This window comes from Equus quagga, chromosome 8 (assembly GCF_021613505.1).
Source record: "Equus quagga isolate Etosha38 chromosome 8, UCLA_HA_Equagga_1.0, whole genome shotgun sequence".
Lineage (NCBI taxonomy): Eukaryota > Metazoa > Chordata > Mammalia > Perissodactyla > Equidae > Equus > Equus quagga.
This window is the reverse complement of record NC_060274.1, coordinates 116,735,503-116,758,564: the sequence shown is the minus strand read 5'-3', so window position 1 is coordinate 116,758,564 and position 23,062 is coordinate 116,735,503. Positions and strand designations below refer to the sequence as shown.

At 42.3% G+C, this 23,062-nt stretch overlaps 1 protein-coding gene across 1 annotated transcript in view; it reads left to right on the top strand.

Moving 5' to 3' along the window:
* KIAA1549 (KIAA1549 ortholog) overlaps positions 1-8,710 on the top strand; it is a 126,717-nt gene extending 118,007 nt beyond the window's left edge. Inside the window, exons 21-22 of the mRNA XM_046668951.1 lie at positions 1,950-2,095; positions 2,858-8,710. Coding sequence (XP_046524907.1) covers positions 1,950-2,095; positions 2,858-3,064 — 353 coding nt within the window. The 3' untranslated portion in view covers positions 3,065-8,710. The remainder of the gene's footprint in view (positions 1-1,949; positions 2,096-2,857) is intronic.
* The last annotated feature ends 14,352 nt before the right edge of the window (positions 8,711-23,062 follow it).

The window sequence follows — 23,062 nt, the reverse complement described above, 5'->3', positions numbered from 1 at the left end:
AGAAATGCAAATAAAAACCATGAGGAGGCACCATTTCAATCATGAGATTTGTTTTCATGATAATGTGGTGTGGTAAAATTAGCATCCACTTTCTTCTTCTGTGCAATGGGGATAATATTAGTACTTACTCCCTGTGTAGTTGAGATGATGAGAGAAGATGACAGATGTAAAGTGTTCAAAATAGTGCCTGGCTTATCATAAACTTCCAATGAATATTAGTTATTATTATTGCTATTATTTATTTCCAGTGATGGCCTCAATCATTAGATGTTTAGAAAGCAGCTTTGCAATATGACTTCATGCGCCTTTGATTTGGTCATTTTACTTCTGGGAATCTAGGCTCCTCCTCCCCAAAGAAACCCAAAATATTGGAGAAAGACTACATGTGCAGAGATGTTTATCGGAGCATTCTTTATTATAGCGAACAATTGCGATCTCCCTAAATACCCAGTAAGAAGGGCATCAGTGAGTAAATTGTGCTATTTAAAATGAAGAGCTCAGAAAGCCAGGAAAAGGGAATTTAAGATTTCCCAGTTGCCTCCCATGTATATGGTACTTGACCTACTTTTATCTCCTTTAATCCTTGAAATAACACTATAAGGTAGTTTTTTTTATCCCCATTTGAGAAGTGTGGCATCAAGGCTCGGCAGGAATTGTAGCCGGGTGCCCAAGGTCACGGGGCTTGGCTGTGGCTGAGCTGGAGCCCAGGCTTGTGGGTGTGATGCCCCCACTTGAATCCTGGGGGAAACTTGTGCTGTATCATTAAGTGAACAAAGCAGGAGACAAACTGTGTCTGAATTATGATTTCAACCACCATTGCGATTTTAACACAAAGCTGTGCTTTTTTTCTCTGTGCGGTTGTCTGAGTCTTTGTAGATGGTGGAGAACATTGTGCTGCGTTTCTGTTCTTTGCAAGATTTACTCAAACAATGTCTGTTGGGCAAACAGTACTGATGGTTCTAATAATTCTAAGACCGTTTTGAATCTTTGGTAACTGACAAGTCCTGCAGATTACAGTTTTTAGATGCACTTGATTAATGGAGGCTGTTAATTAGACGAGTAGGAGCAGACTTGAAGATGGAGAGGGCCACCTATCTTACCTCTGTGAGATCTCTGAACCACTGTAGGACCAGTCTGAGCATCACAGATGAATTTGATGATCCTAGGAGCATTTGGATATAAGGATTTCATTTCACAGTGCTTAAAGACCACTTTTTTCCTCCCTTCATCTGCAGAGTAAGGATACTGCCATATGCCAAAGGTTGATGGGGAAGAAAAATATGTTGTTTAAAGCCTGGCCTTTATAGCCGCTTGAGCTACAGCATGTCTGAGTGTAGTCGGGTGAGCTCGGAGAGCCTTCTGGCTTTGCCATCGGTACACCTCATGGAGGAGGCTGGGTGGTGGCTTTAAGATTTTAATTGTGATGTAGCTAAGTTATGGAAACAATGTGAGTATAATAAAAATGTACTTTAACATTCTGAATTCAAATAAATTATGCTCTGCCTGTTAAGAAATAAGCATATTATAGTTTCCCCCTTTTGTGTATCTCAAAGCTGCGAGCAAGAAGGAGCCGGGTTTCAGCTGCTTTATGGCTCCAAAACCTTTCACTCCTTTCTTCGGAATAAATAAGATCGCCTGTATTTGTAACCTCTACAGAAATGAATGGAAGGGCCTCCATTATACCCTTTATTCCCTGTCCTTTAATGTCTAGCCAGGAGAATAAGAACATCTCTATCAGCCACGGTAGTAAAAGGAAGTAAAAGCCCATGAACCAAGAAGCTCGTGGTCTGTTTTTCTTAGGAAATGCCATTCTCTGGAAAGAGAAGTGGTGCCATGTTTGAACAATGCTCATATCCCTTGCCCCTAAGGGGGTGCAGACCTGAAGTGTCTTACTGGGCAGCCCCACTCCTCTCTAGTGTTGACGAGGCCACTCCACTGTGTTCCTTCAGGCTCCCAGATCCAGCACCTGACGCAGGTGGGAATTGCGAGCAGAATTGGAGCTCAGCCAGTGGAGATCCCAGCGAGCAGAGGTGCCCAGTACGGGGGACCAGGCTGGCCTTCGTACGGGGAGGATGAAGCAGGGCGCAGAGAGGCCGTGAGTATCTTGTGTTTGGGTCATCACTGAGAATTCAGACACGATCACTTAATTTAGCTACTTTTGCTTTGGGCATCTCTTTTTAAAACTTATGTATGCAAAAGTTAACCTCCCTCACTTTTTTCCCCCCTGAGTGTATTTTTGCCTACAGTTTTGTTTTGTATTTGAGGAAGATTAGCCCTGAGCTAACGTCTGCTGCCACTCCTCTTTTTGCTGAGGAAGGTTGGCCCTGAGCTGACATCTGTGCTCATCTTCCTCTACTTTATATGTGGGACGCCTGCCACAGCATGGCTTGATAAGTGGTACTAGGTCCATGCCTGGGATCTGAACCTGTGAACCCTGGGCCACCGAAGCCAAGCATGTGAATTTAACTGCTACGCCCCCGGCCAGCCCCTTTGCTTATAGTTTTTAGGTAATAAATTCCCTCTGACCCAGAATGGGAGAGTATTGCTCATTCATTCATTCTGTCTTTAAGCAAATATTGATTAGGCACCTGTTAAGTTCAAGGGTTTCTTTATTGTGCCACTCTCCGTCAAACAATTTCTCCACAGTTACTACTCTCTGTTCTGGTCTTAGGGGGCCTGTTGGAGGGCTGAGTTGTTGGGTGGGAGATGGGCAGAGGAGGTCCTGGGAGCATGCCCACTGCCAGTTTGAATCTGATTTTCCTTCCTGTTCTTACATGGGAAGTACAGTAACATCTGCCATGTTTTCCAGACACACATGCTCGGCCATCAAGAGTATTCTTCTTCACCGCTGTTCCAGGTGCCAAGGACTTCAGGCAGGGAGCCCTCAGCTCCTCCCGGGAACCTCCCACACAGGGGGCTGCCAGGCGCCGGGCTGGCTTACCCTACCAGCTCCACGGAAGACCTCCAGCCCAGCCACTCCTCAGCTTCTCTCATCAAAGCGATCCGTGAGGAGCTCCTCCGGCTCTCCCAGAAACAGACCGCCGTGCAGAACTTCCACAGCTGATGGGCCTCGCCTTGCAGATTTGCCAAGTATCTGCTTCCCGTGGAAGCAAGACTAAAAGGAAATCAGCTGAATGGGTGTTTGTAAGAGGACGAGCATCTCCTGGACTAGGTGCCCACGTCAAGGAGCAAGTTGCAATTTTAGAGGATGCCATAAGTCACGTGACAGCTCATGATGCTTTTAAATAAGTTGGCAATTTTGTGACCACTTGGGTTCAATCGAAATTTACATACTTTGGGCCAAAAGCCAGCAGCACTTCACGAAAGACAAACCACAAACCTAAGCTAACAAAATTACCAAGTTAGTCCTCTTTTTAAAGGCAAAAGATGAAAATGTGTAGAGGGTCTAGGGATTCAAGGATCCAGCGTTTCCGGGGGAAGATGTGATTCAGACTGGTTTGTACGATGAACCTGCTGCTTTGTTTTCTGAGAAAAGAGATTTGAAGACATTTTATTAACAGCTTGATTTCCCTCTTTTTCTCCATAGGAACTTATTTTAATAGTAATATTAACAACAAGAATACTAAGACTGTTCGGGAATTAAAAAAGCTACTAGTGAGAAACCAAATGATAGATTGTAGAGCCTGAGGATTCCAAACTGAAGCCATCATCTGCATTTTCCTTCTTCTTCTGGTGCTACAGCTCCGAGAGCCCCTTCTCGTTATGTGTGTGAAATGCAACTTTGGCTTTATCAACGGAAGAATATGTTGAAGGTTTCATTTTGTTCTAGAAAGAAAAAAAAAACCCTTCCCAATCAGGGGAGGAAAGCTTAGTATTTATTTGGTTATTCAAAATACATATCAAAATTTAGATTTACATTCTTCATTGTATTTGCTGTTAATTCACTGGGCACGTGCAACTGCCGATAGCATCCCATTCAGCACGTGCCAGCATTAAGGCCAGTCCTGTAGAATGAGGCTCTCAGGAGGTCCTAACCCGTCCTTGCACTTTGCTGGTGAGTTGCTCACAAACTGTTTGAATGAGAAATCTTACATAAGCAAAACTTCTTTTTAAAACTTCCTCATACCACCGATTGTTATTCATGAATACGTTCCTAGCAATCTAATTCTCTGTGTTCGACACCTGGAGATGAGACTGTGGTTCGGTCTCTCGGTAATGAATCAAGAAATGTAAAGAGGAGCTTTGAGACTGTGAGGGAAGGAGAGAGTTGCTCCGAATTCCTCATTCTGTTGTGCGTGACGCTGCTGAGTGACTGTTAGAACCATCTGATGTACTTTGGCCCTGACAGAGGGTATCATCTCAATTGAGATTTACTCCTGAAGTAACCATTTCCCCACTTCCCAAATTAGAATAAGAAATATAACAACCAGGGCTGCTCTGTTTCCCATGAGCTAAGTGAAATTCAGGAGAAAAACAGACCTGGAGAACAGATTTCCACTATAATAATCCTCTTTTTTAAATCAACTAATACTTTTAATTAAACAATAGATAAACAGGCAGAATTTGGGGCTCTGAGTAATCAAAATCTGTGCATCTGTGCCAAATTTAAGAACCCTGAAACAGCTAAAATAGGATTCCAAAGTGTCAGCATTGGGTTCTGGAATCATGTTTCAGCGCCTCCTTAATTAAGCCGGTCATACAAACCTGTAGTGTAGGGAAAATTGGTTCTGGGAAGTTCAAATGTAGTCATTTCCTATCTGTGCCCCTCTGAAAGAGGAGTGGGCAGGAGAAGGGTCTCTCCAGGATGTTAAATAAAGGAATGAAACTCCTTTTCAAGCAGTCCTCACAGGCCCCAAAGAGCGTGGGAGAGAAGACCCTCCTCTGGGCTTGGTTCTTAGCTCTTGGTCTTGGTTTAATACCAGACTTTCCCCCAAGTGGAGGATTCTCTTTGCAATGTCCACCAGAAATATCAGGTTTCCTGAATGTTATTAAGAATTTCAACATCCCACAACTAGAAGGACCTGCAACTAAGATATACAACCATGTATGGGGGGGCGGTTTGAGGAGATAAAGCAGAAAAAAAAAAAAGAATTTCAGATAGCCAAGCAGAATTTTATCTAACAGTGAATTCAGATCATGTGACAGCTAATGGAATAAATGCAGGCCTCTCTTCTTCCGTTCTACTCAAGGTCTTAAGTGTTTGCACGCAGAGTGTACTAAAAAGGGTCACCTCCCTTGTATGTTGCAGAAACGGGCCTCTGTTTTAAAGGGGGCTGCGATAGCAATTTTGATGCCTTTCAAACGAGCATAAAAGGATTCTACCTGTATTGTTATTCTTAGAATTGGTACACTTTTATACCGTTTCAGGACCAAAGGTAACGTATAATAAACAACTAGTGGTGGTGAGTGGTGTGGTTTGAGCAGGCCCTTGGGTTCACCAGCACTCTTGTGTTGGCCGTGAAGCACACTCAGTTTGCACTTGTCGCTAAACACCTGCCCCGGCAGTTTTACCCATCACCGAACTCAGAACAGACTCTCTGTCCTGGGTACCACCATGCTCAGATGGGTCTTCAGACACTCAGTTAATGTGATCCACCTGAAAGAAAGGTCCTCAAGTTGGTTATCATGTAGCTTTGGAGTTCCATATATTGAAGCACTCTCAAATGAAAAATTAAATGTTATGTCTATTCTTTTTTCCTGTTTTAAAAGTTTTAGTGGTAATAACACGAGCTATAAATTTGAGTCAGAGTTTTAGAGAAGATTGGAGAAATGATCATTTGCAGAGTCTACTTTGTCACTCATTTGCTGTGTCAGGTCCCTTCTCTGAGCCTCATTCTCCCTATCAGCCAAACGAGGACAGACCTCCCTGGCCCCCTCCCAGGATTTCTCATTGTGAGAATCAGCTGTGATGGTCATGTGTGCAAACGTCTCCTGTGGAGGGAGCACAAAGCACTGTGAAATGTACAATGTTATCTGTGTGGTTCTGCTGGGATGGACAATGTGATACACTATGATCTACTGGTGAATGAGTTCACATGGAGGTAACCAGAGCAAAACTAAAGGCCCCCTGTGACTCCGCTTCCTCTCGCCTGTTTTGCTTTAAATTCACTTCCTTCACCTTTAACTTTCAAACAGCATTTATTAAACATCTTTCTGCTGCTGATTTTCTGCTGTTTCCGGCACCAAATAAGTCAACATTGAGCCCTGCCTTCTGCAATCTTAGAATCTAAGTCAGATAACACAGACGGGTATAAAAGATGGACGATACAGATAAGTACAATGGTTTAAACATCAGTAAAATGCATTGAAAGTACACAAGTGCATTAGGTATCAGAAGAAGATGTGGAAGTGGCACATTTGGAAGTGGTGGGCTCTTGGGGAGGAGTCAACTTCGGAAGCTACTTTACTGAAGACGGGGGGGAGCCGCCCGGGCACAAGGCGAGATGGTGTGTGAAGAGCCAAGAGGGGACCTGGGGAAGGATGTAGCAAGTGGGTGAAGCTGTCATTGAAAATGAATTTGATCTGCTACAATATGAGGATGAAATCCCTAACCACGCTGTTTAGGGAGTTTCAATAAAAGGAGAGGAGGAAGTGTTCCTATGAGGATATGTTTGCAGTAAGACAGCAAGAAAATGACGAGGTTGTGAAGAAAGTCTACAGAGGAAGAGATCCGGGCTGGAGGAGCGGAGGGGAGAGTCCCAAGAACCGCTGAAGGAGCAAATGTAAAGTATGGAGAGAGTGCTAAGTATTCCACCGAGGGTTACTGCTTAGAGCAGATCTCAGTGGTCAGCGTTCAGCACATTAAATCCTTTGTGGAACATAGTGGGTTATAAAGAAATGTATTTGACTTCTTTACAGCTACCTACACATTTTTCTCCAAATTTTATTTCAGAGTCTGTTTTGATTTTGGTGGCACTTGGCTCTTGAGCAGCAGCCTAAGCGGGTTTTTGCCAACCAGATTTTCAGGGCATGAGGCCTGTGATGCAGAGCACAGGTGAGGGTACGCCTGAAGGCTTTGGGCTGAAACAAGGAATTCTGTGCTTTATGAGCCTCCCATTTAACTGTGTACAGGGTCAGTGTTTACTGCATTGGCACAACTTCTTCGTGCTCTAGTGACCAAGCCGATCACTCGGACACTGATTTGCATTTGCAGTAATTCACAGGTTAATCATTAAATTTCTCTGTCCCTTTCATACTAGATTCTTAGCCATGAATGAATTTGTCAGTTGGAAGGAAAGCAGGATAAGGTTCTGGGCCGGGGGGAAGAGGGCTCTAGTCTTAACTACCATGCTGACTTCAGTGCTAGTTGAGTTTTAGCCATTTCATTTCTACCTCCAGAGCAAGTCTCCAAAGCCAGTCTCCAGAGCCTGCTTATCCACATTTGTCCCCGACAGGAGTGTGAGGAAGTCCACTTCTCTACCTGCACATAGACCATTTGAACCCAAAACACGTTTTTATGGGACGGTAACTTGAACTTCATTTTTGCATTTCATCCAACACGTTAACAGATAACAGGTGAGAAGAGTTTCTATGAGCAACTGCTGTAACATACTCATAAAATGTAATAGGCTTGCACCCATCACCCAATGAACAAGGAGTGTGTATATTTCAGGTTTCTTTTGATATTCTTGGAGGTGATTTTTTCTCTAGTATTAAAAAGACTTGAAAACTGAAACCTCACGGTACGATCCTAATTCCATGCTGTGTGTGTAACAGGACACTTGAGAATTTATCTTAAGAACACGCAGCAGCATTGAAATTTAGGAAAAGAATATTAAATGCCTTTGGAAACATGAAACAAAGTTAGGAACCGGCGAGCGAGTGAGGGAAGGAGTGAATGTCCTAATTGGAGGCACTCTAGTCCGGATGAGTTTCCTACAGGGTAGGTAATTATGCCGTTCCTTGCTTTTCCTTCTTGCTCCAGGTTTTCCTGCTCTGGGGCCACTTCACATTTAAAGAAAGAGTGAATAGGTAGAAGGGACAGAGATGGAAATGTAAGTGATGTGAGTCTCTGATTCCATGGAACCTTTCTGGACAAGTTGGAGCATCGCAGTCTCATGCCCACCAGATTTCAAGCATTCGTAACTCAACTCCCTAAGTGTGCCAGTTAGGGATAGTAGAGGGCCAGGTTCAAGCCAGATACCCTGTACTGGTCCTCCTGGACCTGTGGGGCAAGGAGGAGGCACGAGGGATGGATGCTCCACCAATTAGCTCAGTTGCTCTAAGCACCAGAGGGCTTGGTTCAGAAAAGGGGAGGAAGAACTCAACTTTGCCGTCCCTCAGAGCATCGTGGAGGGAGCATGGAGACCGGGCCAGCGTTGTCCTTACGGGAAAGGGGGGCTGAGCAGAGCCGCTCTGGGATGCCCGCTTGTCTCCTCCTCCTTTGTCAAGGTCCATGTTCTTCTGACTCTTTCTGCACTCTCGTTCCCAGATTATGAGTGTTAATGTACGAAAATATGCAGAGTAAATTGAGGTCCCTTGGGGCCTCAATACTGCAACTTGAACTTGACAATCATGGTTTGCTGGTCTCAAATGGACACTTAAACTTCAGTATGGGTATATGATTTAGTAATTGAACCCTCCCTTCTATTTGTCGGTTATGTTTCTACCCTTCAATTAGCTGCACTGTTTTCTAATGTGCTGTAGAGTTTTTGAAATAATTTATGCAAGTGTTTGGTTTCCATGTTTACAATTTATACAGCTTTCCTAGCATTTTAAATGGAAATGTCAATAAATGCTATGAATTGGTGTCAAATGATATCTTCTGGTTATTTCCTTTGCAACATGATAATCTCATTTGTAAAATGTCAGAGTTGAATGAGATCTTCTTCTCTTATTTTTGTGTTCCTGGGGAGAACACCCAGCACTTTCATTTTTCAAGGAACTGAGTTGACAATAGTCTATTCAGTGTGTGGAATTTGCGGACTTGTCTTCATTCACACTGCCTGTGGCCACTCCCTTCTCGCTGTGTGCTGTGTTTCTGCTACCCACTAATCAAAGGGATGCTGCCACTAAAAGCAGATTCACTTTGGAATTAAAAGATTAGGACTCTACAGTCTAGGAAGATAAATGAGAAGATTAAAGTCTGTATAATCATGAAAGGTAGTAGGGTGAACTGTAGTTGTTTACGAAACCCAAGACAGTAAAAACCCCTTGAAATTGAGAAAAGCAAAGGGACTACAAAATGCAGTGGAACATAACGAAATAAAATGTGGAAATGTGGATGGGATCCTGGAACAAGAGAAAAGGAGATTAGAGGAAAAACTGGTGAGAGCCAACTGAAGTCTATAGTGTAGTTAACAAGATTGTGCAAAGGTTAATTTCTTGGTTTTGCTAACTTTACTGTGGTTATGAAGACTTTAATATTAGCGGAAGCTATGTAAACGGTATGCAGAAGCACTCTATTTTTGCAGCTTTTCTCTAAGTCTAAAATTATTTAAAAACTTCAAGTAATGCGGTACAGACAGCTCTTGGGCCCCCTGCAGAGGCTAATGTAAGCCTGCCCTGGGCATCTACAACCCAGGACCTGTCATACTTACCAAGGCAGACACCTGCTGAAGCTGAAACCGCGGTTAACAATTGTAAGTCTCTGCAGAAACTAGGCCTTCATGAAGGGGAGTTCACAGGAACCAAAAGGAGAATTTGAACCTAAAAATTAGAGACAGCTATGAAAGAGATCTTAAAGTACGTTTCAGATATTTAAAGAGGTTCAAAAAAACTAGTAGAAGAACGGGATATCATAAAAGTTTGAGCACATTTGACAAAACCATTAATTAATCCTGGAAGGAAAAATAGAGGAATTTAAAAACATATACACACACAATGGTCAGATACTCCAAAATCGTAGACATAGCTGAAGAAATAATTATTGAGACAGTTTTAATTAATGTTTTTCTATTATGTCATAATAAATACGGCTTTGGATTAAAAACGAAAAATAAAAACAGTGTAGACTAAGTGGTACCACTCATTCCCCTACTGGAAGAGGTTTTCTATGCTCTGAATGTAAATAAGTTCAAAATGATAGAATGAGGAGTTCCTAGAAGCAGCAAGGTCCTAGAAGAAGGGTCAGGATGGTCCTATGCCAGGAGCCTGAATACTGAGTTGACATACATATGAATTTAAACCATAATTGACATTTCTTGTTCCTCTTCCTCCTCTTCTGTGTTGCACCTGCCAAGCACAGCTTACAATAAAAAGAAAAGAACAATAGCAAATACGAAGAGAGATCCTTTGGTCCAGTGCCTGAAGTAGATAATTAAATTGATGACATGTTTGTATTGTTGTTGGACCGTGCACTATTTAGCAATTTTCTTCCTCTAAAGATCTCCCACCCTTACCTTGTTACACCCCCTGGGGAGTAAATGGGTCTGGTGTGTGTTTGATGATAGCTACAAGTCTAGGTACCGCACATTGGTGTAAACTATTGTTTGTTGTTCTTGTGCCAAAGGATAGCATTACAGGAGCGGCAAACGCAGAACATTTCTGGAAAACTCATATTGCCAAGTTGTTTGAGAGTGCCGGGGTCATGGGTGGTTATGCCCATTCCTTGAAGAGACACATTAGTGTATTTTACTTAGATTTTGATTCTGTGATGTGATATACCTCAGATCAGTGGTTTCTTTCGTTCAGCCTTTTAAAATTCTGAGATTGTTCTAAAGGAAACATTAGTACAAAGAGTTTAAAAAAAGAAAAAAGAATGGCTTAAAAGCTAAAATCGTGTTGCCGCGTTTAAATACAAATGACTGTTGGTCTTTTTTTCCAGCGGTAGTTCTGCACTGTGGCTGCTTTTGAAGAGCAGCAGGGAAGTTCTATTTTTAGCAGAATCCAGAAGTGTCCATTCCCCATAGATCCTGCTCAGGCCGTAGGTGAGAGACCAGAGTAATCCCTGCCTGGATTTGAAGTCCCAGAGCCAGTGTGTGTTCAGATCGCTCTTTTACGTGTTCCTGATACTATTCTTTCTGGATTCCCGTGAGCAAAACTTGATAGACAAATTAGGAGTAAAGTTTTAAAAACAGACATAATCAACCAATCTAAAGCAGAACATCATATTACTATATGTAGCCCATTAATCCTGACCTTTTTGTTTTACCTTTCCCAGTCGAAATGCAGATTAGCCAAAAAGAAGGAAATAAAAACCACTATAACTCCACCATCAGAGATACTGCAATCAAGGTTTTGGTAACTTTTGGTCTTTTTTTTTTTTTTTTGTCTTAGCCAAGTTAATCTTGTTTGGCGATTGGGACTGACCAGGTAATTTGCTTTCTCATTGATCTTACAAAAAGCTATTGATTTGGATTCCCAAGTGTACAAGGGCAGAGGAAGGGCTGGAAGGAGGGCAAAAGAATTAGGACTGGATGCCATCTGGAAAGAAGGATTGGGAGATGTGCCTGGGGGTCTTTTGCAGCAATTTTCTAACTGCTGGAGGAAAATGGCACCATGACCTTGATAGCCCCACGCCCTCATGCTTAATTCTGCACTCCAATGGGGGGCACTGCCCAGTTGACCTGCACGTTTCATGGAATTTTGCAGGGGCTTCCCAGTGTTTGTAGCTGAGATAGAGGACTTCTTGGATAGGCAGACCTGGCCCAGAAATCGATATTCTGTTTCTAGCCTTTGGCTTTAGTGCTGGTAACTTAGAGACTTCATGGAACTGCATAGGAAAAAGCCTGGAAGAAGCTTCACCAAAATGTTGAGGGCCGGTTGAGTAAGTTGCATGGTAACACTATAAGGGGACATGTGTGTCTGGATGGCACATTTGTGTGTGTGTGTGTTTAATTGTGAAATAAACACCACCATGTCTTCTGGGTTTCAGTCCAACAAAAAAAGAGCCTGGAACTCTGTTATAAGGTAGTTGCACTACCTGTGAAACATAAGTGTATATTGCCAACTGTAGGCAGTTGCTCACAAAAGTAAAAATAGAAGTAAAAGTGATATGCTAAGAGAGGAGATAGTGGAATGATATAAAATGCTCATAAAACCAGAGAAGGCAGAAAGAGTAGAAGATCAAAAAACAGAAACAAAAGATAATGAATGGAAACACTAACAAATATGGCAGACATTAAGCCAACCATGTCCACAGTCACTTTGATATGAACGGTCTAAATACACTAATTAAAAGACTATCAGAATGGATTAAAAAAAAGACCCAACACGTGTTGTCTACAAGAAATCCACCTTAAATGTAAAGACGTACATAGATTAAAAGCAAAGGGATGGAGAAAGGTATACTGTGCTAACACAATCAAAAGAAAGCTAGAGTAGCTGTTTTAATTTTAGAGCAGATTTCAGAGCAGGAAACTTATCAGAGATATAGAGAAATATTACAAAATGATAAAGGGGCCAATTTTCCAGGAAGACATAACAATCCTTAATGTGTATACTCTTAACAACACAGCAACAACACATGTGAGGCAAATGCTGATAGAACTGCAAGGAGAAACAGATGAATCCACTGTTAGAGTTGGAGACTTCGATACCCCTCTATCAGTAACTGACAGACCCGGCAGGCAGAAAATCAGCGAGGACGTAGCTGAACAGAACAGCACCATCAATCAACTGGCTCTAATTGACATTTATAGACTACTTCATCCAACAACAGCAGATTACACATTCTTCTCAAGCTCCCACGGAATAGTCACCAAGATAGACCACATTCTGGGCCATAAAACATACCTTAACAAATTTAAAAGAGTAAATATCACTGTGTCACTCGGTCATTATGTTACCCCAAATAACAGACACTGTTAATCTGAATGTATCTTACTAAGCGACGGAAAATGAAGCAGAGTTCATTTTTAAACAAGCACAAAATTGACAATTTATTGTGAAATAGTGTTTTTTGCTGCCTATTTAAAAATCCCTGAGCTAATAAATCTAAAGAAATGGTAACAGAGTCACTTGAAATTATTTTTTTCAGAACCAGAAAGGTGGTCAGTTTTTGTATATCTACAGACTGGCCTGAATCTGGGCTGTGTTCTGTTTTGCCTCTTTGCACAGTGCAATAATATTCCTGCTCCTCCGAAGGCAAGTTTCCCCATGATGCTTTGAATCTCAGCCCCTCTTGCTTTCTTCTCTGTCTTCTGCTTTATTAGTAATAACCTCCCCCACTCCATGGATCATCCCCATGGGCACACAACACGTCTAGTATCTGTAATTTTAACGTTGCCAGATTTAACAAATAAAAATACAGACGCCTAGGTAAAGGTGAATGTCAGAGAAACAACAAAGAATATTTTAGTACGTGTGGCCCATGCAATATTTAGGACATACTTAAACCAAAAAACTCTTCCCTGTTTATCTGAAATTCAACTTAATTGGGTTTCCTATATTTTGTCTGGCAATCCTATGTCATTTACCCTATTCCTACCTTCCAGTTATGACCCCGTTTCACTACTTCCCTTCTCAGTAAAATGTCTGAAGAGAAGTGTCAGAATTCTCTGTTCTCTCCATTCCCACCTCCTAGTTCTCTTTCATTTTTCCTCCTAGTTAGCTTCTTTTGCCAGCACACCTCTGAGACTGCTCTTGTCAAGGTCCCGATGACCTCCATATTGTTTACCTATAGCCCTCCAACTGGAGCAGTAGATTTGTCTGCCTTATTCCTCAGTGTGTTCCAAATTCCTGGTGCTTACAACGGTATCGATCACATAGCTGGTACTCAGTAAATGTTTGTTTAATGAATGCATTCATGTATCAGTATCATACAATCTAGTTATTTTTCAGTAATTTATTTGCTGCTCTGTGAGATTCTCAACATTGGAATTGAGATTGTTTGCTCTTATGTACAGGTAATATACCAGGTTCTAACTGTAAAAGTACATTTATAAACCATTCAATTTTGTTTGGAGCTACTTTTCCAAGTCATGTGAGACAATATCTTTTCCCCCCTTCATTTCACAGCATAGTTAAGCATAATGGAATTGGGGAACGGAGTATTTCCCCATCATGTTGACTCTGGGGAGAGCCTGAACTGGTTTGAAGTCCCATCCATAGCACCATCTCCCCTCCAGGCGTCCAGATCCTCATCTACCACCTCACTGGCTCATGAGAGTTCTGGAAAAGGACTGAGTGGGCTGGGACGCCTCAGGGCCCAGACGTGCAGCCTTTCTGCTGGAGGACCAATGAGGGTCAAGCTTAGGACCATGGGAGGGAGGTCCTCATCAGGGCCGATGGGAAGGACTTCTAGAGAATGGCGTTTCCGTTTTGACCTACTGAGATAATTGTCCAGTTCTTTTATCTGAGCCAAGACCTGCTTCCCATGAGGTATTAGTTCTGTCTCCCAGAATGCCGTGAGGGGTGTCAATCCCCTTTCTCACAACACTTCAGATATTTGAAGACAGCTTTGTCTCCTACAGGCCTTCACTTCTCAAGATAAACTCCTAGTTTCTTGATTTCTTCCTCAAATGACATGCTTTCCAGTCCTGTGGGTCTGGCTCCCCTTCTCCCAGTCTCTCCATCCAATTCATAAACATTTCTTTCAGTGTAGGGTACCTATATTCTGCAAGTAACCAGCAGGGGAGAAATTCTTACAGCCTCTCACTGGGGCAATATATTTCTGTGTAGAGTGCCTAAGGCTGGGTTGTTCTTTCAAATATCCTCAATGCTCCTAACGGTCCCTAACATGTCAGTTAACATCCTCAATTCTTTTCCTATAAAGTCTTTACGCTATATCCCCTTTATCCTATACGCATATTATAAATTTTTTAAACCTAGAAGTAGGACTGTAACTTTAGTTGGGACAAATGGAATTTCGTTGATAATTTTGAATTCTGATTGCCACCCATTGCAGTACCGTCCTTCTAACTTTGAGGCCTCTGAAAATTCAGTAAGTCACTCTGAATCTATGGATGTGAAGAGAATACAAACCTTAATTTCTGAGGTCCAGGGGCCAGTAACCTCAGAGGGTGAAGCCTTAATTATCCAGGAAGGGGTTGAGGTGTGGAGGACTTTGTCACAGGCCAAAGCATACTTCTGACCCTGTGGAAAGAGTTGAGACACTGCACCTGGTTCAATCTTTGTGCGGTCAATGCCCAGCGGGGACAGCCTGGGCAGGAAAAGTGTTATGGAGAGTGGATGCGTATGTCTAGTTTGCCAGTTAAGGAGAGTCCCACTGAAAAGACATCACAGACATTTTTCACAAGGGTCCCTCTAAGGCAGTTTGAGGGCCGTACTACATATTCAATTTTCTATCCCGTTTTCCTTCTTTAGCTTTGTCATAAATATTATCTCATGTCATTAAAGGCTCATTTTATCCATCATTTTATGTCTATGTAGACATGTTTTTTCCAAATTCTTGTGTAATTCATTTTTTGTTTCTCTTAGAGCTTCCATGTATCTGAGTTAATTTCTTTGCTGAAAACATTTTTTCCTTTAGCAACTTAATTACATTTGCTTTGACAAGAAATGTTCACATATTGAGGGATATGGGGTAGCTATTCTGGTTTAAAATGGATTTGGCCTGAACTAAAGAAGCCTGACTATAGCCTGTCAAACATACATTGTACATCTGCTTTAACCATTAAAGTAAAGAATGCACTCTCCCCTCCTACAGTATTGAGAGGCAGGTATTGGTAATGCCCTGATGTATCAGTAATTCTGAAAACAAGTTCCCTTTCCTGGACATCAGGGTCATGTTGACCTGCTAACTCGAAACTGAATATCTCTTTGAGACTTTGATGAATATGCATCTTGGGCGCGTTTGATATATGTTCTTTGTTCTAAAAAGGTACAAACTGTACTGAAAACCCTGCTTCTGTGGAACCCTTCTTCCTTTGTGGGATTATAGCCCTCACCCTGGCTCAAAGAAATGTCACCTTCTCTCTCTCTTCTAGAGAATGGTCATTGGTTGTTTTGTGTCAACATTTCCTTTGTAAAATTTTGTGGTTGCCACTCCTGGTTCCTTTAACATTTCAACAAAGGAATTCCTGATTCCTTCACCATTCTTATCTAAATATGAAGTGTGTAATTAGTTCTGGAGGTAGAAGTCAGAGATCAAGGTGTCAGTATGGTTGGATGAGGGTCCTCTTCCGGGTTGCAGACTTCTCATTGTAACGTCACACGGTGGAAGGGGCTATATATTTTTTTTCTGCATAATATTTCTCTCTATGGATCTACTATAGTTTAATCATTTCCCTAATGTTAAACATTTGCTTGTTTATGTTTTGCTATTATAAATAATGGTGTGTTAAATATCTTTGTGTATAAATTGTCTAATTTTCAGATTTTTTCCTTGAATAAATTCCTGGAAGTGAAATTACTGAGGTGAATGGTCTGAGTAGATTTAAAGGATCTTATTCCATATTATCAGTTATTTTTCAGAAATCCTGGGCTGATTTATATCTGCAATGTCCACTTTGAGAATACACCTCATTGTAGTCTCACCAGCATTGAGTAATAGAGATATGCTTGCACATGTTTTAAATATTTTATAATTTGACCAATAAAAAAGTTTCCACATAGTTTTCATATTACATCTGTGTAATATCCCATAGTAATATTATCTTACCTTTACTTTGTTCTTCAATATTTAGTGTTCTTTTCCCAATATGTTACATTATCTACAATAGCAAATTATTGGAAACTATTACTTTTCCAGACTATTTCCTAGCTTTTTTTCCCTTTGAATTACTTTTCTATTAGGCAAGTTACTAGCAATAGGACATAAAATGTGGACATTTTCAATAGATATGGGTTTTAAGGGGCCCTCATAGTGTGATGAACACCCTTTACTGGAAGTCAGCAAGCAAAGATGGGTCATCCTTCTCAAGGTGTGGTTCAATGAATGTGTGTGTGTTTGTGTGCGTGTGTGTATGAGAAAGGAGATGGAACCCATTGGCCTCCAAGGTCCCTTACACCTCAGATTCTGTGACTCATAACATTGTTCTAGTGTCCGAGGCAATCTTGCTGACGAGGATTCAAAGCAGAGAATTCCAGGCCTTCAGAGGATCAGATTTTTTTTTAATCCAAGCTGAGCTGCTTAGACTGATGTGAATTTGGCCAACTCAAATGATCTCCTTGGGTTTCACTAAAACCCACTGATGCTGTAAAAATAATTTATTTAAATAACATTAAATATTAAGCTAAATATCCCTGGGTAAAAAATTTTTAAATCTTATCACCCTTAGGCCATCATGGAGATCTGATTTGCCTTATGTGCAAATTCCTCCCATCCTACAGATCTTACCTGATGTGGGGTCGGTGAGCCGAGGAGTCTAAAGAAAGATTTCTTAGACTCTCAAGATCTGGCAGTAGTAATCTTTTATTTAGAGAATAGTATAGAATAGCATGGGGACAGGACCCATGGGCAGTCAGAGCTTCTGCTGCCGCCGCTTCTGCTGCCCCCACTGGCATGGGGACAGGACCCACGGGCAGGGATAGCCGCTGCTGCTGCCCCTGCTGGCATGGGGACAGGACCCATGGGCAGGCAGAGCTGGTGCGTGGGGACAAGACCCACGGGCAGTCAGAGCTCCTGCTGCTGCCCCGAGTTGAGGGTTAGGACTAAATTTAAGGCATAGGTATGTGAGTCATCTCTTTACAAGACAAAGGAAAGAACATGAAAAAGAAGTTAAAATGGGGTCTGGTCATTGGGTGATCCCATGACTTTTAGACAAGAATTAAATCGGATTAAGTAAAGGTTAGAAAAGTTAGACGCCACCACCCTAAACCAGTTACATGAGATTGCCAGACAGCAACCAACTTAAGTTCTTGCCTTCCCCATTAAGAGCTTCTAGGGACAAGGTCATTTCTCCTCTTCTTCCTGGTACAGAGAGGGAGGCACCTTTTACAGATAGAGATTTACCTTACAAACGTAAATGTGTCCCAACAAGGGCAAGTTCCCCAGAGCCTCCTTCCCTGTCCCAGTTTATCGAAAGCAATCAGCCCAAAGCAATCCTGATGCCAAAGAGACATATCCTGGGGTGGCCAATTTCAGGTCCCTACAAGGTCATCCCCCCTTCCTTCACAAACGCAAATGTCTCAAAAGGGCAAGCAAAATTCCAGTCCTTGGAGCCTGCTTCTCATCTGCAGTTTTAAAAGTAACCAGGCTAAAAATCCTCATCATAAACCGTTTTAAAATTAAGCAGCCTAAAAGTCCTCATCATTACCCACCTGGCTCCTTGACACCCCCACCCTCACGCCAGTGTTCTTCAGAGGGAATTGCCTGTGAGGAGCAGCAGGTGAAAGGTTTGTTTGCTCCTACTGAGCTGGCTGCCTTCCATGCGGCTTCATCCCGGCTTCATCCCGAGATGGGTTGGAAAGCTGCCATCTCTGAATGCAAATTGGAGATCCTGGGAGGGTGTGGGAGGTTCTGTTTGTCCCCTGGAAAACTCAACTCTTGCAGTGGTACATCAAGTCTGTGAAAATTATGTTAAAATATTAAAAATAATTTTTAAAATTATTACAAGCCCCTGCCTCCCTGGCATTTACATTCTAGTGTTTTGTAGAATAACAACGGGGGTCTGAAATATCCTCCATATAAGCCTCATAGGTCATGATGTCTGAGATTTCTCCCCACCTTAGCACGTAACACGGCTGTTATCCAGCCTCATAGCCCTCTCTATTGCTGGTTCTCCCTGCCAGGACTCACTTTCAGAACTGACCAGTAGCATCTACATTTTGGTTCATTTCTGGGAAAAATACAGTGCGATCTCACTCATAGCTCCAAAAAAGTCAATTGCAGAGTTGCTGTCTTGAACAAAACAGTTTCTCCACATTTTCCCAAACCTGGCACAATCCTGGCATATGTGAAGGTGAAAAATCTGCCCTGGAGCCAGGAATATAGTAACAGGACTATAAATTTTATTTTTTAATTCAGCTAAAATGCACACTTGCCTAGAGTTTAATTTATAGCCAACCTTTAAAAAAATCACATTAAAAGAAAAATGCTAACTGATACAAATCAATAGTAATGCTGTCTTCAGGTTCAAAATAAAATTGAATGCAATAAATCGAATTCCGTATCTAACAGTGGGAATGCTGTGCATATTATCCTTGGGTGAGGCATGGATGTGATTGATGTCTATCTTGGAACTTGGGGATAGAAAGAAACAAGGAAAAGTCAATTTCAATTTCTGGGACAACTGAATGAAATATCTGTATGCTGATTTAAAAAGGAAGTGATCCCATAATACTTAGTTTAATTAAGAATGTGTTTCTTCTGTGACCCAGCACTGCTGTGTCTGGCAGTATTGCCCAGGGAAATACGTTCACAGGCCCAGAAAAGGAGTATGTGAGGATTTGCCTGGAAGCGGGGCTTGATGACAATCTAGAAGCACATCTCCCAGGGAATGAAGACATGAACCGTGGTACTCACTGTAGAATCCCGTGCAGTACCTAGAAGCTCCGGACATAGGGACATAGCGTAAATAGATCTTAAAAACATTACTAGTAAGTTAACAAAGTACGAGGAAGATGAGATCTAATTTATGTAAATTCAAACACCTAGACTTGTAATAATACTTCACATTTTACAAGAGCGCATATAGGGACCCAGACGGTTGCCTGGGGGGTGGGAGCAGGAGAATGAAGGAGACGAATAGGGAAAAAAGTGAATAAAGAGTAAAACGAGAGGGACCTTGCAGATGATGCTGGGTTGGTGAGCCGAGAAGTCGAAAGAAAGATTTCTTGGACTCTCAAGATCTGGCAGTAGTGCTCTTTTATTTAGATAATAGTAAGGAATAGCATGGGGACAGGACCCATGGGCAGGCAGGGCTGCTGCCGGCATGTTGCTGCTGCTGCTTCTGCTGCAAACCTGGATGAAGAGTAAGGCTAAATTTAAGGCATAGGTATGTGAGTTAACTCTTTACAAGACAAAAAAAAAAAGTTAAAATGGTACCAGTGCCGGTAGGGTCCGGCCATTGGGCAGTCCCACAACTTTTAGATAAGAATCAAACCGGATTGAGTAAATGGCAGAAGTCACCACTTAAATATTATCCTCAGCCAAAGACAAAGGAGGATTTTGGGGGGCGGGGGTCAGTTACATGAGGTTGCCAGACAGTAAACAACTTAAGTTCTTGCCTTCCCCATTAAGAGTTTCCAGAGATAAGGCCATCCCCCCTTCCTTCACAAATGCAAATATCTCTCATCAAAGAGCAAGCAAATTCCAGTCCTCGGAGCCTGCTTCTCCTCTGCAGTTTTAAAAGTAAGCAGCCTAAAATCCTCATCACAGAGACCGGTAATGACAGAGTGACAAGAACTGAGAGCTATGATGAACTATGCCCTCCGCACAGAAGTCCAGAAAAGTGGGGGAAATTTCAGGCTATGAATGAATAAAACTTCAGACAAAGAAAGGCAGAGTCTAAGGTGGGCAGACTATCACACATTTCTCCAAAGTAAATGAGTGTTGACGAAAATAATCCATAACCAATCTATAAATGAAAATTTGGGTGAGTTTATTCTGAGCTGAAATCTGAGGACCATGGCCCGGGGCCTTTCTTCCCGAAGGAAGAAAGGGCACCAAAGAAATGAGGTGTACAGAGTGGTTATATACCCCCAAAGAGGGTGCTTTACATATGATTGAAATGTCCCTCCCACAGTAGTCACAAGATTGCCCTGTCGGCACAGCACTTGATGGACACAGCAGGTAGTGGGTCTGCCATCTTGGTGGGCATAGCAGGAGGTAAGTCTATTGTCTCGAGCTGGGCGGTCACAGGTGAGCGCAGCAATCAGTTTCTAGCCTAAGGAAAGATGCTTAATCTTTAAGGAGATGCCAAAGTTGGGAGGGGGAGGGAGGTTGCACCTTTATCTCAAGGGCCTTTGCTCTTGCCATAGGGAATCTCTAAAGCAGATATACAATGCATGCTCAATGGCCTCGGTCAGTCAGGCCCTTTTGGAAAGACAAGGTCAGGCCGAATTAGGTTTATACCACATGGCTTCCTCATATTCTCCAATATATCCTATTGCTTGCCATTTTTATTTGTCATGAGTAAATAAATCAGTACAGTTCTCTTAAGAATAAGTGAGTACTTAAAATTTTAATTTATTCAGTGATCCTAAGAATGGACTTGGTAAACTAATTTAGGCATTAAAATTTGGTGCTAGTACATAAGACATAGAAGTTGTCCTTCTATCAGCAGTCTTCTGCTGAAGATTTTAAAGTCATTTAAACTTAACTTTATGCATAAAATACCACCCTTCTCTGGAATGAGTACTCAGATTCACCCAAATACTTGTAAATCAGTTAGAAAAACAAAGACATTTTCTTTTAGGTTCACAGTAAAATCGAGCAGAAGGTACGGAGATTTCCCATATACCCCGTGACCCCATTATCAACATTCCCCACCACAGTGGCACATTTGTTACAACTGACAAACCTACATTAACATGTCATAGTCACCCAAAGTCTACGGTTTATGTTAGGGTTCACTCTTCACAGTGTACATTCCATGGGTTTGGACAAATGTTTCATGACATGTATCCACCGTTATTGTATCATACAGAATAGTTTTACCACCCTAAAAAGCAATAAAAAAAAATAGTTTTATCCTCAGTGCTCCGCCCATCCATCCTTTCCTCCCCCCAACCACAGATCTTTTTACAGTCGCCATCGTTTTGCCTTTTCCAGAATGTCATAGAGTTGGAACCGTGCAGTATGCAGTCTTTTCAAATCGACTTCCTTCACTTAGAAATATGCATTTAAGTTTCCTCCATGTCTTTTCATGGCTTGATAGGTTGTAAATCAGTTTTCAAAAGAATATTTGATCTGAGCCTCTCCAAAGTATAATTTAATTATTCTCTGTGCTTCCGATATTGCTTATAACAATACAAAATTTGGGAAAGAAGCCACTTGCTCAACCAATGAAAACAGAGAAATATTTGCTTGTTTTTATAGAACCATTTTGGCTCGTATTCCTTCTTGATAGAAATGAATCTGTTACAAAAGAAATATGATATTTCTTTTTTTACATTTGGTCCTGTCTGCTTTAGTGGGCAAGGGGAAAGGCTTCTTTGCACCCTGAGATCTCATAACTCTGCATTTGTGGGCTATCGATCGGATGGTGTTACCATCTGTGCAGCGGCACCTTTCATCAGTGTGCCTTATCAGTCTGGCCATGATTGATTATTATTTGCAATCAAGTTTTTTTTTTTTTTTAACTTTAGCCTTTTCTTTTCAGTACAGTTTAAACAATGCATTTACCAATATGCTGTGTAGCAAATATGTCCTGTATCAGACAAGCCTGTAGTTGAAGCCAAATATTACATCTTACGTGTGGTTTCCTTTTTTTTATGTTTTGGCAGCCCTTAGGACAGTGCTATGCAAATTTAAAAAGGTGCCCATTCCTCAAGGAAAACTGAGTAAGTGCGATATGAACAAGCTGAGCTGCCCTAGAAGGGCTGTCCAGATCCCAGCGGCAGCAGCCTTGGCGCCCCCACTCGCTCTCCAGCTCACGTGCACCCTGGACCCAGGGCCTGCGTTGCCTTTTCAAACACTCTGTGTTCCTCTCCCCGCTGCCATCCAGAGTCAGCCAGGGTTGGAATCAGGCTTGGCAGTGTCTGGCAGTAGGGAGCAGGCAGGTGAGGGAGGCGCCCGCAGCCGGGACAAGGCGCTGGTGTGCCCGTGTGCCCCAGAGTGTGTGTACCGCCATGCATACAGTGTGGGTTTATCAGAGCACATTACTAGGAGGAGGCTTCCTACTGCCCCAGGACTTGTAGGAGAGATCTGAATTGCTACATTCCTCACCCTCTGCTGCCCCCAGCTCTCAACAGATAAGTCTGCATGGAATGGTGCCTTTGTGCAGTGCGTAGGATGTGTGTGACCCTGGGCTGGTATCCGTCACCTCTAGTCGCATCTCCTGAGGCATGATCTCCACCACTTGACCTGTTCTGGGGCGGGTAGTGTGTGACGGGGGAGAGGAGAGCAGCGATGGGCCATGGGGAGGTGCAGGAAGGCTGCCTGGGCGTCTTGTCCACACTCCCATGGCTTGAAGCTCCATGGGGAACTGCATCCTGCCTGTTTGTCCAGTTGCTCCCATGTCTGTGGTCCACACATTGCAGGCTTTTGAGCACAAGGCTGCTCTTGGTTTCAAGCTGAAACTGCTCTTTTTTCAAAACCTCATACTCCTTGTATCAGTTTGCTAGGTTGCTATAACAAAGTACCACAAAGGTA